Source organism: Sminthopsis crassicaudata, chromosome 2, assembly GCF_048593235.1.
Source record: "Sminthopsis crassicaudata isolate SCR6 chromosome 2, ASM4859323v1, whole genome shotgun sequence".
Classification (NCBI taxonomy): Eukaryota; Metazoa; Chordata; class Mammalia; order Dasyuromorphia; family Dasyuridae; genus Sminthopsis; species Sminthopsis crassicaudata.
In genome coordinates this window covers 146,487,097-146,502,524 of record NC_133618.1, presented here as the reverse complement: position 1 = coordinate 146,502,524, position 15,428 = coordinate 146,487,097, and the positions used below count along the sequence as shown (strand labels likewise).

The 15,428-nt window shown below is 33.3% G+C and overlaps 1 protein-coding gene across 10 annotated transcripts in view; it reads left to right on the top strand.

The window, feature by feature from the left end:
- Window positions 1-15,428, top strand: part of HMBOX1 (homeobox containing 1) — a 240,102-nt gene that overhangs the window by 123,252 nt on the left and 101,422 nt on the right. For all 10 annotated transcript variants that reach the window (XM_074287562.1, XM_074287563.1, XM_074287560.1 and 7 more), the window contains 2 exons: window positions 1,237-1,713; window positions 9,017-9,102. In XM_074287562.1, coding sequence (XP_074143663.1) covers window positions 1,237-1,713; window positions 9,017-9,102 — 563 coding nt within the window. The remainder of the gene's footprint in view (window positions 1-1,236; window positions 1,714-9,016; window positions 9,103-15,428) is intronic.

The window sequence follows — 15,428 nt, the reverse complement described above, 5'->3', positions numbered from 1 at the left end:
TGTTTGTAATGGGATATTATTGTTCTATGGGAGATGATGATCAGGATGCTCTCAGGAAAAAAAAATCTGGAATCATGGAACCTCCATGAACCCAAGCAAAATGAAATTTATATAAAGTAATAGTATCCTGGGATGACCAACTATAAATGACTTTGCTATTATTCTCAGTAGTACAATCATTCCTGACTAGTCTGAAGGGCTTATGATGAAAAATCCTATCTATACCCAGAGAAGGAACTGATTGTGAATGAGTATAGATTAACGCATTTTCTCTTTCTCTGACTCTCTTTTTATTTTTAACTTGATTTTTCTTGAGGGTATTTATTTTCATTAGTGTGGGAGATCTGTGTTTTGTTTCTTAATTATGGGTGGGGATAAGGAAAAAAAGTAGAATTTTTAAAAATTAAATATTTGTTTTGAATATAACTGGGAGAAAATATTAAAAGAAAAAAGAAATCAAAAGAAAGAATCTCTACTTAATGCAGTATATGTTGCCTATATTTTGCATGTATACAGAAAAAAGAATACACACACACACACACACACACACACACACACACACACACATATATATATCCATATCCAATAATGATTCAAAGAAACTTTAGTTATGGAAGTAATTTCCAAAGAGACAGAAGTACTCTTTCTCGCATTCTCTTTCTTGCTCTTAGAACCTCTATTTTTTTTTAACCTTTACAAAAATAACAAATAAGTCATAAAAGAAAAGTATATTTAAGAATCTACTCAATGGATTGGAAGACAAGACACATAATAAGCTGCTCATGTCTCATAGTCTTTCTTTAATGTTTCTGTATTGGCTGTTTTTACTTATGATTGTTTAGAGTCTTTTTTTCTTCATAAATGAAGTTTTTGTTATAAATCCAAGTTGTTATTCCTTTCATCTAGAATTACAAATTAAAAGTTGAAAAAGATCTCTAAGGCATAAAATCATTCTCTGGGAAGTTTAAAATTGCTTCATTTGAAATGTTTATAAGCTTGTTTTTATACTTGAGTTTTTTAATTAATATGTTTAAATTTGAGAAAATAACAAAAGTTAACACATCATTATGTTATATTTTCAACCATGTCAAGCTCTAATATTCTTGATTTACTATATGAAAGAATTTTAGAGACTTTTAGACCAAATATAATTATATATGAAAATGTATTCCACCTTTTTAAAGCATCTTTTGTTATACTGTAACTTAACAATTTTTTTTATTACTTTTTCTTTAGTTTGCTGGAAACCATGTCTCACTACACAGATGAACCCAGATTTACTATAGAGCAAATAGACCTGCTTCAGCGCCTTCGACGTACTGGAATGACCAAACATGAAATTCTCCATGCTTTGGAAACTTTGGATCGTCTTGATCAAGAGCATAATGACAAATTTGGGAGAAGGCCCAGCTATGGAGGTGGTTCCTATGGAAATAGTACCAACAATGTCCCAGCATCTTCCTCTACAGCTACTGCTTCCACACAGACCCAACATTCGGGAATGTCCCCATCACCCAGCAACAGTTATGATACTTCCCCACAACCTTGTACTACCAATCAAAATGGGAGGGAAAGTAATGAAAGGTTGTCCACTTCGAATGGAAAGATGTCTCCTACTCGTTATCATGCAAACAGCATGGGTCAGAGATCATACAGTTTTGAAGCCTCAGAAGAGGACCTAGATGTAGATGATAAAGTGGAGGAATTAATGAGGTTAGTCAAGATGATAAATTTACATTATATTGATAATTGTTTTAAGAGCTTCCATGAAATTCTTTTTAAATGGCATTGCTTCTTAACATATTATTTTTAGAAATGTGTAACTTATCTTTGAAGATGAGTAAATAAGACCTCAGATTTTAGATAGTTATTTATCCTTTAATTAGTAAAGTAAAATTATTCCAGTAGCTGGATGCTGGAGGAGATTATTTTGCACAAAGGAAATGCCTTAACCAGGATTTTGCATTAGTAAAACCAAATTCTTGACACAAAAGAGATATTTAGTAAGAAGTTTGTGAATTGAATTGAATATTGTAGGAATGGATAAGGTGATTGGGAGGTATGTGTGTATGTTGGGATTGAAGGTGAAGAGAAGATTTAATTGGTATTTATTATAGTTTCCCAAGCAAGAAAGGGTTCTAAACCTGGATAATAACAGTGAGACTAGTTAAGGAGAACAAAATTCATGACCTTTCAGAAATAGACTCAAAAGGGCTTCATTGCATGTGGAGCTAAAGAAGAGTTAAACACAGTTCTGTGGAAGTTTAGCTGCCTGAAAAAATGTGAATGTAAATGTAAACAAAAGGCAGTTTTTTATTTGACGATAATCAAATAGTATGATCAGAAGTCAGATTTCAAAGATTTTGGTATTGAAGAAATGAGATCTAAATACTACTATTGTGGCAGATTGGAGAGTGAAAAATAAAGAAAAATATACTTTATAAATATTTCTTTTGTTTTTGTTCTTTTAGACAAAATTAAAAGATTATCTTTCAGGATTTTTACTTGCAATGTCTGCAGTATTTTATATTGTAATGGGAAAATGTCTTTTTGCATAGGAAATTACATTATTTGTGTATTAGTTATAGAAAGACATTGTGGTCTAATAGAAAAACACTGGAATAAATTTAGAGACCTCTGATATATAACTGTGTGATCTTGGATAAATCCCTCCTAGTTTTGTAATGCTGGCCATTTTTATGAAGCACTTTATAATTGTTTTTAAAGCTCATTCTCTTCATGAGTGGAAATTTGAAGAAGGCAGCTTTCAATAAAAGAAGTAATTTGCTAACAATTAGCTTTCTGCAAATGGAATTGGTTATCCCATGACCCTTTGATTATACATATTTAAGCAGAGCTAGAAAACCCATTGATGCTTTCTAGACAAGGGACTGATATCCTATGTACTAGAAAAGAGCAATAGAAAGAGGACTAAACACTGGTGTTAAGGAGACCAGAGTTCAACTCCAGCTGTGACTGGACACTGACTAGTTTTGTGATCGTAGGCAAGTCACTTACTGTCTGTTTTTTCTCATCTTGTGATTCATAATAAAGAGACTTACCTCCCAGTGTGGTTGAAGAAAAAATAAGATAATATTTGGGAAATCCTTTGCAAGCATTATATAAATGTAAGCTCTCATTAGTAAAGGCATATCACTCATTCTCTTTAATCAAATATAAGCCTGGGTTACCTTTGTTTTACCAGATTTAACTTTGGATTGAATTTTGTAAGTTCAGGCCTTTTTTTTTTTTACAAATCCTCATTTATTGCTCTTAATTGATTTGGGATCACAACTGATTATTTTTTTCACAGAAAGGTCAGGAAGTTTTTATCATGAATCAGACAAGTGTCAGTTGAAAAGATGAGTTGATTCTGCATATCCTGTAGCTCAGGTCATAACCCAAATAGAGTAATTTTAATTTGTCACAAAAATTAATTTTTAATTAAAAATAGTGTATTGTGTGTTAGCAAATTGAAAGCAGAGGATTTCAGAAGAAGCAAACACAGTAAATTGTATAGTTGATGAAGCTGAGGCTTGGAGAACTCTGGGATAATGGGTAATAAGATGTAAAAAGACTGCAAAGATTATTGAAAGGACATGTTATAAAAAGAAGACTTTATAATTGATCTTGGAGATAATAGGGAGCCACTGGAATTTAGAGTGTGAGGTTGGGATATGATCAGGACTTTAGGAAGATCACGTTGACACAGTTGAGCAGAAAATAGACTCGAGTGGGAAAACTTAAGGAAGGAAGACCAGCCAGAGTCCAGGTGTGAGGTGATAAAAGCCCAGCCGAGAGATAGCAATTTTATTTTTTATTTTATTTAGAATTTTTTTTCCACAGTATATATGCATGAGTAATTTTTTTTTATAATATTATCCCTTGTATTCATTTTTCCAAATTTTCCCCCCTCCCTTCACTCCCTCCCCCCGATGACAGGCAATCCCATACATTTTACATGTGTTACAATATAACCCAGATACAATATATGTTTGTAAATACTATTTTCTTGTTGCAGCATTTAAGTATTAGATTCCGAAGGTATAAGTAACCTGGGTAGATAGACAGTAGTGCTAACAATTTACATTCACTTCCCAGTGTTCCTTCTCTGGGTGTAGTTATTTCTGTCCATCATTGATCAACTGGAAGTGAGTTGGATCTTCTTTATGTTGAAGATATCCACTTCCATCAGAATACATCTTCATACAACATTGAAGTGTACAGAGATCTTCTGGTTCTGTTCATTTCACTTAGCATCAGTTGAAGTAAGTCTCTCCAAGCCTCTCTGTATTCCTCCTGCTGGTCATTTCTTACAGAGCAATAATATTCCATAACATTCCTATACCATAATTTACCCAACCATTCTCCAATTGATGGACATCCATTCATCTTCCAGTTTCTAGATACTACAAAAAGAGCTGCCACAAACATTTTGGCACATACAGGTCCCTTTCCCCTCCTCAGTATTTCTTTGGGATATAAGCCCAATAGCAGCAATGCTGGGTCAAAGGGTATGCACAGTTTGATAACTTTTTGGGCATAGTTCCAGATTGCTCTCCAGAATGGCTGGATTCTTTCACAACTCCACCAACAATGTATCAGTGTCCCAGCTCTCCCACATCCCCTCCAACATTCATCATTATTTGTTCCTGTCATCTTAGCCAATCTGATAGGTGTGTAGTGATATCTTAGAGTTGTCTTAATTTGCATTTCTCTGATCAGTAGTGATTTGGAACACTCTTTCATATGAGTTGATATAGTTTCAATTTCATCATCTGAGAATTGTCTGTTCATATCCTTTGACCATTTATCAATTGGAGAATGGCTTGATTTCTTATAAATTAGGGTCAGTTCTCTATATATTTTGGAAATGAGACCTTTATCAGAACCTTTAATTTTAAAAATATTTTCCCAATTTGTTACTTCCCTTCTAATCTTGTTTGCATTAGTATTGTTTGTACAGAAACTTTTTAGTTTGATGTAATCAAAAGCTTCTATTTTGTGATCAATAATGATCTCTAGTTCTCCTCTGGTCATAAATTCCTTCCTCCTCCACAGGTCTGAGAGGTAGACTATTCTCTGTTCTTCTAATCTATTTATTAGAGAGATAGCAATTTAGAGGAGAGCTGTATGGAAGAGATGTTATGAAAGTAAATTTTTACATTTATGATAAACACAGCTTTTAAATGTTTACCAACTGCCAGAAACTGTGCCAAGGGCCCAGAGATACAGTACAAATAATCAAGATATGATTTTCCTTCAAGAACTATATAAGGGGAAATGGAAGTGTGAAGCAGTATGGCATGGAGATGGAACCAGGTGGAAGTCATGGAGGGGGCTCGGGCTTAGGCAAGATAAAGAAAGCAAAAGCTATCCTATCTAAGCAGAGTGCGGGGAATTAGGTCCCAGAAAAGAAGTGAAGTGATGGCCACAATGAAAAATATGGCATGAATGTAGACCAGAAAGTGATCTTTTACCTGAACCCTGAATGATAAATGCATAGGATGTACTTAGATATATAAGGGATAAGATGAGAATTTAATTCAGTTGTTTAAGCATTACACATCTCCTTTGTGCTAGGATACAAAGCCCAACAAATGTGGCTGTCGCTTCCTTCAAGGAGGCTATATTCTAGAAATGCATTCTAGGCCTAGAAATGGCATGGTGTAAGAGATAGGAAAGCTTCAGATATTTTCTGGGAATTGTGGGTAGAAAAATTTAGGTAGGGTACAAGATCTGCTTACGGAAATTGTGTGAAATATTGCTAAGAATGTGGGATGAACCCACATTATGCTGGAGTTTATGGCCAATATTACCCAACCTCTTTGAGTCTCAGATTACTCACCTATAAAATCAAATACTTTGGGTTAGATAATCTAGCACTAAATCTGTGCTGTTTTCTTCCAAATATCTAATGAGTATAGGAATGTTACAATAGTTGTAACATTTTATTCTTCCCCCTTCTCATTTGGGGATTTGGATACAATTGAGGAAGAGAGAAGTGGGAAGTTTGACCAGAGAATAAGAAATGTAGTCCCTTTAGGGAAGGGCCAGGTTTCAGTTAAGAAAGCTGGATAAAAGAAATAGGTTTAAGGAGTCAAATCACTATGAAATGAGTGGAGGATAAGTATGAGATGACAGAGAGAACCAGATTGGAATGGGAATAATTTGAGAGTTAAACCAAAAATCTTAACTCCAAAGGAAAATGGAAAAGAGTTTTCAGAAAATTTTAACCATTAACTATTAAACCATTAAAACTCAATTATTAGAGGGAGAGCAGGAGTCATGTAAAGAGTAGTTCACCAATCCCCAGCTTTCTAGAAATTTAGTCTTAGCAGATCTTTGACTGCTATTGCCTTACAATCTTGAGGAATTCCTTCCCTGCTCTTGCTGTTTCTACTCCTGCAGGCATTGATAACATCATCATACTGCAAAGCTATGAATAATTCACAGACTGGATATTTTACCCTTGAATTATTGAATTGCCTTTTCTTATGTTTTGATGTCAGGGTGGATTTTGTTTAAAGCAGACTGATTTAAATAAGTTAGGAAGATTAAATTGGCTCATTTTCCCCCTTGCAAAACACATTTTTTGATATTTCTCCGCTCAGTATTCTACATAACTCAAAGCTATATAGATATAGATATTGAAAAAATTTAACTGTATATATGTTAAATATTGCAAAACAGTAGTTTGTGTTAGAAAACAAAAATGATTTGCTTGCTTTTAGTTACCTTAAAACTTAGAAATAGATACATGTGAATTCATCTCTATTTTAGCAGCTATCCTAATTTAAAGATATTTGAAGGATCCTTTACCATATTTTATTAGTTATTCAGTAGGCATCCAAATTATTTAACTTTTATAACCTCATACATTCTGGATTTTTTTTTTCTAAAACATACTGTCATTTATACTTTTGAATTTTTAACGGTCAGTCACTTAATTTTTAAACAAAAGTGAAATCGACTATAGCCAGATCAACATGATAAACTTTAAATATTAATAGAGAATTTATTCTTGAATTTCTCCTATAGTTTCTCATATCAGTAGTTTTCAGGCAGTAAATTGGTACCACCCTTTATATCTCAAAATTTACCTCAAAGGCAAAACATGTCTATTTATTTTGTATTTACATATATATATTTATGCATATTAATGTATATTGATTATCTGCATGAATATTCTGAATAAATCAAGTATATGTTAACTACTTATCTCTCTCATCAGAATTTAAGTTCTTTCCTAGGGCAGCTAATTTATTGCTGGACCTAGGGACAGGAACACTGGAATTCAAATTTGTGTTCTAACATTTAGCTCTGTGCAATGAGCAAGTCACTTGATAATAACAGCACCTGCCTTCCAGAGTTGTTATGAAAATAAAATGAGATAATATTTGCAAAAACCTTGGTAAACTTTAAGGCATTATATAAATGAGAGCTCTTAGTTGTGGTGGTGGTAGTTGGTCATGGGGCAGGGAGAGACAGTAATTGTAGTAGCAACAGCACTGACAATAGTAGTAGTAATATTCTCAACAACTCCTAGCACATTGGCCAGCCATGAAAGGAGCTTGGTAAATATTTGTGAGGAGAAGATAGAAGTTGGGTACTACTTTACATGTCTAGTAAAAATCCTCATTCAGAAACATCTCCATTCTTCTCCTTCCAGTTATCCCTTAGAAAAATGAGTAGCTTTTTTTTTAAAGAAATGATTGGGAATCCTTTTTATATTAACTTAATATTGATTCTCATTGGCTTCATTGTTTTTCTCTTTTAAGAATTAATGAGGGGCAGCTAGGTGGCACAGTGGATAGAGTACCAGCTCTGAAGTCAAGAGGTCCTGAGTTCAAATTTGGCCTCAGTCACTTAATACTTCCTACCTATGTGACCCTGGACAAGTCAGAACCCCAACTGCCTCAGGGGGAAAAAAACAAGAATTAATGGAAATGGTCCTAATGGCTCTAGATATAGTCCATGCTTCTGTGGAATATGGTGCATTTCTTGGTTTTTTGAAAAACCTAAATAAAACTGTTGTCTCATTACATAATTTAAAACTATTCCTATTTCATCATCTTATCATTGAGCTCTGACCATTAATTAAATTAATACAATCTTTATTTCTTCAGTGTTTGTTCGTGTTTACATTATACCAAGATTGCATATTTCAAAGACATGTTTTATTTCCTTTATGCGTAATCCCACTTGAGATTTTGTTTTTTTAATGTACAAAAAGTTATTTTTATTCAGTCCTATCATCAATAACTTCATTAAAATGAAGGAAGGTGCATTTAAATGTAGTTTCACAATTTTATTGAGAATGTGTGTGTGTGTGGGAGAACCTTTAAATCATAGTTGAATAGATGATAGTGAAGAAAAAGCCAAATACGGAATAAACTCCAATTCTAAATGCTGGCCATAGAGCCAAATCAAATCCTGCTTCTAATGCTTACTGGCATGGACAAGTCACTTAATTTCTCTATTTCTCAATTTCCTCAATTTTACCAAAGTAAGAGTTTTTAATCTATGATCTGTTCATTTATTTTTTAATATTTTGGTAAATGTAATTCAATATAATTGGTTTCCTTTGTAGTCTTGGATAATTTCATTTTATACATTTAGAATTATTACTCTGAGCAGTAGTCCATAAGTGTCAGTCATACTGCCATAAAGGTGCATGGCCAAAAACAGTTAAGGATCTCTGGCTTAAATGATTTCTGCCATCCTTTCTGCCTAAATCTTTTAATTTTCACCTCCCCACTCCCAGAAGTGAAACTTTGTGGATAACACACTATGAATTAGGTAAGATAATATTATGTTTTTGAACTTGGGAATGTGATGTTTCTAGGTTTAATTTTATATTCTCCAATGGGTTTGGTCTCTTCTCCCTTCTCTTCTTTCTGTTTTGTTACTCTCTATTTAGTGTCCACTTCTTATCTTTACCATTCTTAGCTCAGATTACTATTTTTAACTTAAACATGTGTTGGTCTTTTTTTTCTTTTTTCTTTTTTTTTAGGCGGGACAGTAGTGTGATAAAAGAGGAAATCAAAGCTTTTCTTGCCAATCGGAGGATTTCCCAAGCGGTTGTTGCACAGGTAACAGGTAAGAATGGAAGTGGCCCTTTATTTTGGAATCTTGTCTAGTCTCAGTGGGTTGGTGCAGATGTTTGATTCTGGCTTATATTTCTGCATTGCAGTACAGATCTGTCAATTTAGACTTAATAACATATGTCTTTGATTTAAGACTTTGTTTCAAACATCTTAGGACTTCCTCTTTTTTCTTTCTTTTTTTTTTCCCCCCTCCCTTTTGGCTTATATTAGGGTTTTTTGTTTGGTTTTGTTGTTTTAGCAAAATAATAATCACAGATTATTTTCTATAATCAAACTTGTTCCTTTAGGGTTTTTTTTTAACATTATGAATGGTTTGACTATAGATTCATATACTGTCATAAATTATGCTTTCATTTTTCTATATTCATTTACATTAATCCTGATAATTTAGGAATTCTTAGAATCCATTTGCACTTAAATTTGTGAATATGATATGCAAGGAAATGTATGTTTTTTGATTTTACTATGTTCCTGTCTGTGAACCCTTTTTAGTACATTTGTTCAAAGGTTAAGGTCAGTGTCTGTTATTACAATCATTAATGCCTTTTGTGCTTTTATGTCCTCTCCCTTTTTATTTATTTACTTGTTTTTGTTTGTTTGTTTGTTTTGAGAGTTAGTCCTCTTGTTCACCAGTCTCAAGCTACTGCTGATTGTCAAGGAAGCTTTGAACCAGTGGTCCTCATACTTTTTAAATAGGGGGCCAGTTCACTGTCCCTCAGACTGTTGGAGGGCCGGACTATAGTAAAAACAAAAGCTCACACTGTCTCCGCCCCTCAACTCATTTGCCAAAACCCGGCCACATAAATGTCCTCAGCAGCCGAATCTGGCCCGAGGGCTGTAGTTTGAGAATCCCAGCTTTGAACTATTCATTTTAAACATGATTAAGACTAGTTCCTGTTTCGTCACTTAGTGGACCCTGCTCCCAAATGTTCTTCATATTGGTTTTAGACTTAGTAGTGTTAGCCTGCTAAAGTGCAGAATCCCATACTCAAGTGATCCCCTAACCTGCTCTTTAGTAGGAAAGATTACAAGTATCCTTATCATATCTAGTCCATTATTTTAGTTTCTTAAATGGTACATTCCAAGTACATTTCTATGAAGTTCTTAAATATTTGAATATCATATTATCTTTTGGTTGTTTTTTCCCCACTTCTTTCTTCCTTTTTATTTATATACTTTATAACTGTTTGAATTTTGATTATTTTATGTAGAGCAGCTGCTATCCTTTAAATACACTAACTATGCTGAGAGAATTGAAATGAGCCATAAATTCTGTGACTAGAGAAGAATTAGAGGTCATTATTGATCACAAAATAGAAGATTTTGATTACACCAAACTAAAAAGTTTCTATACAAACAATATTAATTCAAACAAGATTAGAAGGGAAGTAACAAATTGGGAAAATATTTTTATAGTTAAAGGTTCTGATAAAGGTCTCATTTCCAAAATATATAGAGAATTGATCCTAATTTATAAGAAATCAAATCATTCTCCAATTGATAAATGGTCAAAGGATATGAATAGACAATTCTCAGATAATGAAATTGAAACTATATCCACTCATATGAAAAAGTGTTCCAAATCACTACTGATCAGAGTAATGCAAATTAAGACAACTCTGACATATCACTACACACCTGTCAGATTGGCTAAGATGACAGGAACAAATAATGATGAATGTTGCAGGGGATGTGGGAAAACTGGGACACTAATACATTGTTGGTGGAGTTGTGAAAGAATCCAGCCATTCTGGAGAGCAATCTGGAATTATGCCCAAAAAGTTATCAAACTATACATACCCTTTGACCCAGCAGTGCTACTACAGGGCTTATATCCCAAGGAAATACTAAAGAGGGGAAAGGGACCAGTGTGTGCCAAAATGTTTGTGGCAGCTGTTTTTGTAGTGGCTAGAAACTGGAAGATGAATGGATGCCCATCAATTGGAGAATGGTTGGGTAAATTATGGTATATGAAGGCTATGGAATATTGCTCTGTAAGAAATGACCAGCAGGATGAATACAGAGAGGTTTGGAGAGACTTACATCAACTGATGCTAAGTGAAACGAGCAGAACCAGAAGATCACTATACACTTCAACAACAATACTGTATGAAGATGTATTCTGATGGAAGTGGATATCTTCAACATAAAGAAGATCCAACTCACTTCCAACTGATCAATGATGGACAGAAACAAGTACATCCAGAGAAGGAACACTGGGAATTGAATGTAAACTGTTAGCACTACTGTCTATCTACCCAGGTTACTTATACCTTCAGAATCCAATACTTAACGAGCAACAAGAAAATTGGATTTACACACATATATTATATCTACGTTATACTATAACACATGTAAAATGTATGAGATTGCCTGTCTTTTAGGGGAGAGAGTAGAGGGAGGGGAAAATCTGGAAAAATGAATACAAGGGATAATGTTATAAAAAAATTACTCATGCATATATACTATCAAATAAATGTATAATTATAAAATTAATAATAAATAAATGAATAAATAAGCCATAAATTCTAGTTATCTGCAAGACTATAACAGTTGCCATCAAACCCATTGGATCTTTTAGCATGCCATGTTCCAAAATCAACAATGTATGTACAAATTGCAGTATTCACTTATTTGATTCTAAATTAATGAAAATTAAATAGTGTGCTTTACTTAATGAAACTACCATGAAACATTAAACTGTTTGGATTTTGCAGATCTTGAACTTCATATCAAGAAGCCTTGTACCTTTGTTGAGAGCATGAACTTATAACTATAGTCATATCAAGAGTAGACATGTCGGGGCAGCTAAGTGGCACAGTGGATAGAGCACCAGCCTTGGATTCAGGAGGACCTGAGTTCAAATCTGGTCTCAGATACTTAACACTTCCTAGCTATGTGACCCTGGGCAAGTCACTTAACCCCAGCCTCAGAAAAAGGGGGAGGGAAAAAAAAGTAGACATGTCAAGAGATGGATAATTCATTAGTTTTCTAGGCACTCTTCCTACCTGTATGATTCTCTGTTATTACTGTTAATTACTATAGTAGCCTGTGCTCAGTCTTTTTAATCAAATATTTGAGAGGATTTTGCTGCTTTTATCTTTAGGAATGAAGTAAAATATCTAAAGATCTTTGTTCAGTATGTAGGATTCACATGGATGACAAGATTTTACTCTTTGTTATTTGGATTGTAGCCCTAAAATTGGAGGCATTCTGGAACATCTTCCAAGTTATTAGGGGAAAAAATTTTCATATGTAGCTTTAGAACTTAGTATAATATTATTATATTGACTTTGTCTGAAAAAGCATTTTGAACCAAAACTGTTCCTTGGTATATACCACGAGGTCTTGTATTAAAGTACATAAGGGTCGAGCCTTTCTTTTACATGCTTTCACTTTCTTCTGCACTGAAATACTGTGCTTTCATAGAGAAATGCTTAGATTCTCTTGGATTTCTAGCACAATCGTTTTTGGAGTTGATCCAGTCAATATTAATGCAAATAATGTTTAAAAGTGTGAAAGAATATATTCATATATAAATTCAGACAAATAACTTATAAAATGGAAATCTTTAGGGGGATATGGACCTTTACCTATGAGATTGTTGATATTTACAATTATTCTGCAATTTGTAGTCTTGAATTGTTGCCTGGGGACACTAAGAAATTAAGTGACTTGCCAAGGTAGCCAGCATCTGGCAGAAATTGGACTAGAAGCTAGGTTGTCCTAATTACAAGATTGACCCTTGCTTTTAAACCTCTGCCTAAACATTCTCTTTCCTCCATAATTAACATAGATTGTATCTTTTATTTTTTTCTAAGGATGTAGACAGCACTTTTTTGTTGTTTCTGAGTAATGTTTCATGATCTGCCATGTAATGTAATATTTTATTTGTCCTTTTATTTGTTTATAACTTTCAAACTTGTATCTTTTTTAGTTGTTGTCTTCTTAAATTTAGTAAACTTAAGTTAGCTGTGTTTAATTTTAGAATACCTTTCATAATTTTATAACTTTTAATCATGTTCCAACTCATTATGTTAGCCTGTTTGCATATGGTAATTCCCTACTCTCCTGAAACATTTTGTTGTTTTCTTTCATGCTTTATTATCTTTTGACTTGTATTAAATAGAATTGTTTGGGATTTTTAAATGCACTATAGTTTTCTTCAGCAGCAGGATATTTGCCCTATGTTGCTATTATATTTCTTGATAATACTAAACATTTTACAGGTCTTTTGACCTTCAGCATCACATTAAATGCATATATAGAAGAAGCATTCTGTTATGACTTCTATGTCCCTTTCTAAAACCACAGCCTCTTAAGAGCTTGTTTTATTACTCCCAGTGTTTCCTGTTTCTGTATTACTCACTTTTGATTAAAAATTAGTAAATGGTTTTCTATCTAGTGATGGACATCATAGTTCTATCAACATGGTCTTTGATCCTATTGATTTGCTTATACTTCTAAAACACTTATTTTCCTTTCTCTTTCAATTTCTCTTCATGTTAGTAACCATTTTTTTCCCCTATTCTAGCTTCTTCTTATCTACTAATTGGAAATAAAATTCTGTCCCTGGCTAGAATGTGAACTATTTAAGGGATTGGAGAGTATGTCAAGACAAGAGATTGACCTCTCCCTTGAATTTCAGTTTTGGATATTAAACTCTGGCTGTTATCTCAAACTCAGGTAGCTTCAAATAGAACCTAATATTCTCTCCTCCCCAATCCCAAAACAGTTTTTTTTAAAAGATCACATTTCTGTCTATGATCACTTTAGTCTTCCAGACTAAGTCTGTTGGAAATGTCTTTGAATTGTCTCTTTTCAACCTGTGAGTGGACCGATACACTTTTTTTCGAGAGCTAGAAATTTTTCTTTGGCAGCTGAATATGTACTACATTATTATTATTTCTACCTAGCAACTAAATCCATCCATTTCTCTTGTCTTAATAGATTAGTTTTAGACTTTTTGCCTTCATCATCCTCCTATCACTAGTTTGATTTTGTTATATTGTATTCTGAAAGAGCTTCATATTAAGCATATTTTAGTTCCACCTGATTTTAGATTTCTTCTGAAAAATTTTACAGCTTAAAGTCAGTCAGTTTCAAACACATTTGTCACAGACAGTAAAGAAGAGGCAACCAATTTCTATTTTTGGTTGTGTTTGGTCAATGTGGATATGCAAATTTTACTCTCTTTGAGCAAATAGATATCATATGCTGCAATCATTTTTAATGGGAATATCTATACTTATACAAATATGCCAATAAAGAAATTGACCAGTTATGCCTTGGATTTGGAAAGAGCAGGTCTGGGTTCCTATGTAGATGGCGATCATTCAGTCATCAAAACTCTCAGATCCTCAATTTTCTCATCTATTATTCTTCTACCTCTAAACCTTATGAATTTTAGGTTTGGAGCCTTAGGAGTGGTGATCAGAGATAGTTCTTCTGCTGTGGTTTACTTTAAAATCAATAATGGTAAGATAGGAAACAATAAAATAAAGTCAGCTTTATAGATAAAACTGAAAGCCAGCTAGTGGTTCAGTGCAAAAGAAAATGCTAAGTAGTAGAAATTTAAAAAAAAAAAAAAAAAAAAAAAAAAAACAAAGTTAAGGTGCAAAATTCTAATATGCATGTGTGCTCTAAAAAGAAACAGTGGCTTGTTTTTATAGACACTCAGGATTTCTAAAATAAGATAAATAAGAAGTTCATGGGTGGGGTCTGTATAAATAATCTCCTACTGTTAGGAAAAATGACAGTGTAAACAGGAGATAATAATAGTACCTACTGAATTTCTTAGCTTGTTATTTGAAGCTTTTTTCACCTACTCACAGCTGTTCCCTCCAGGGGTAGGTTTTTACCTTTGCAGTAGATCAACAGAATTCCAAATTGCTATTAACAGTGATGGGATGGTTGAATAGACTCTTAAAGACTTAATTCCTGTCTGAATAGTAAATGTCAGTATTACAGATCACATTTGAGAGTAAACTTTTTCTTAAAAGATGAGATATGTTTTTCAATTTTCTGAAAAATTCAATAGGATAACTGTATAGATATCACTTAACTTTAGTCATCACTTTCTCCTTCAAATAAAGAAACCAAATAATCGTTCATTTAAGGTCTTGTTAGCCACTGAGTAAAACTAGTTATATTTCTATTTCTTGAAGAGTGGTTATCAGCTCTAAAAATTCAAAGTTTCCAATAATTGAAATCTTTAAAATTAGTTCATTTTAACTATTTTCTTAAATTACCATGGTGTCGCAGGAAGAGTGGCAGACTGAGATTCTAATTGCTGTTAGCTCTAAACTTTGGATAAAT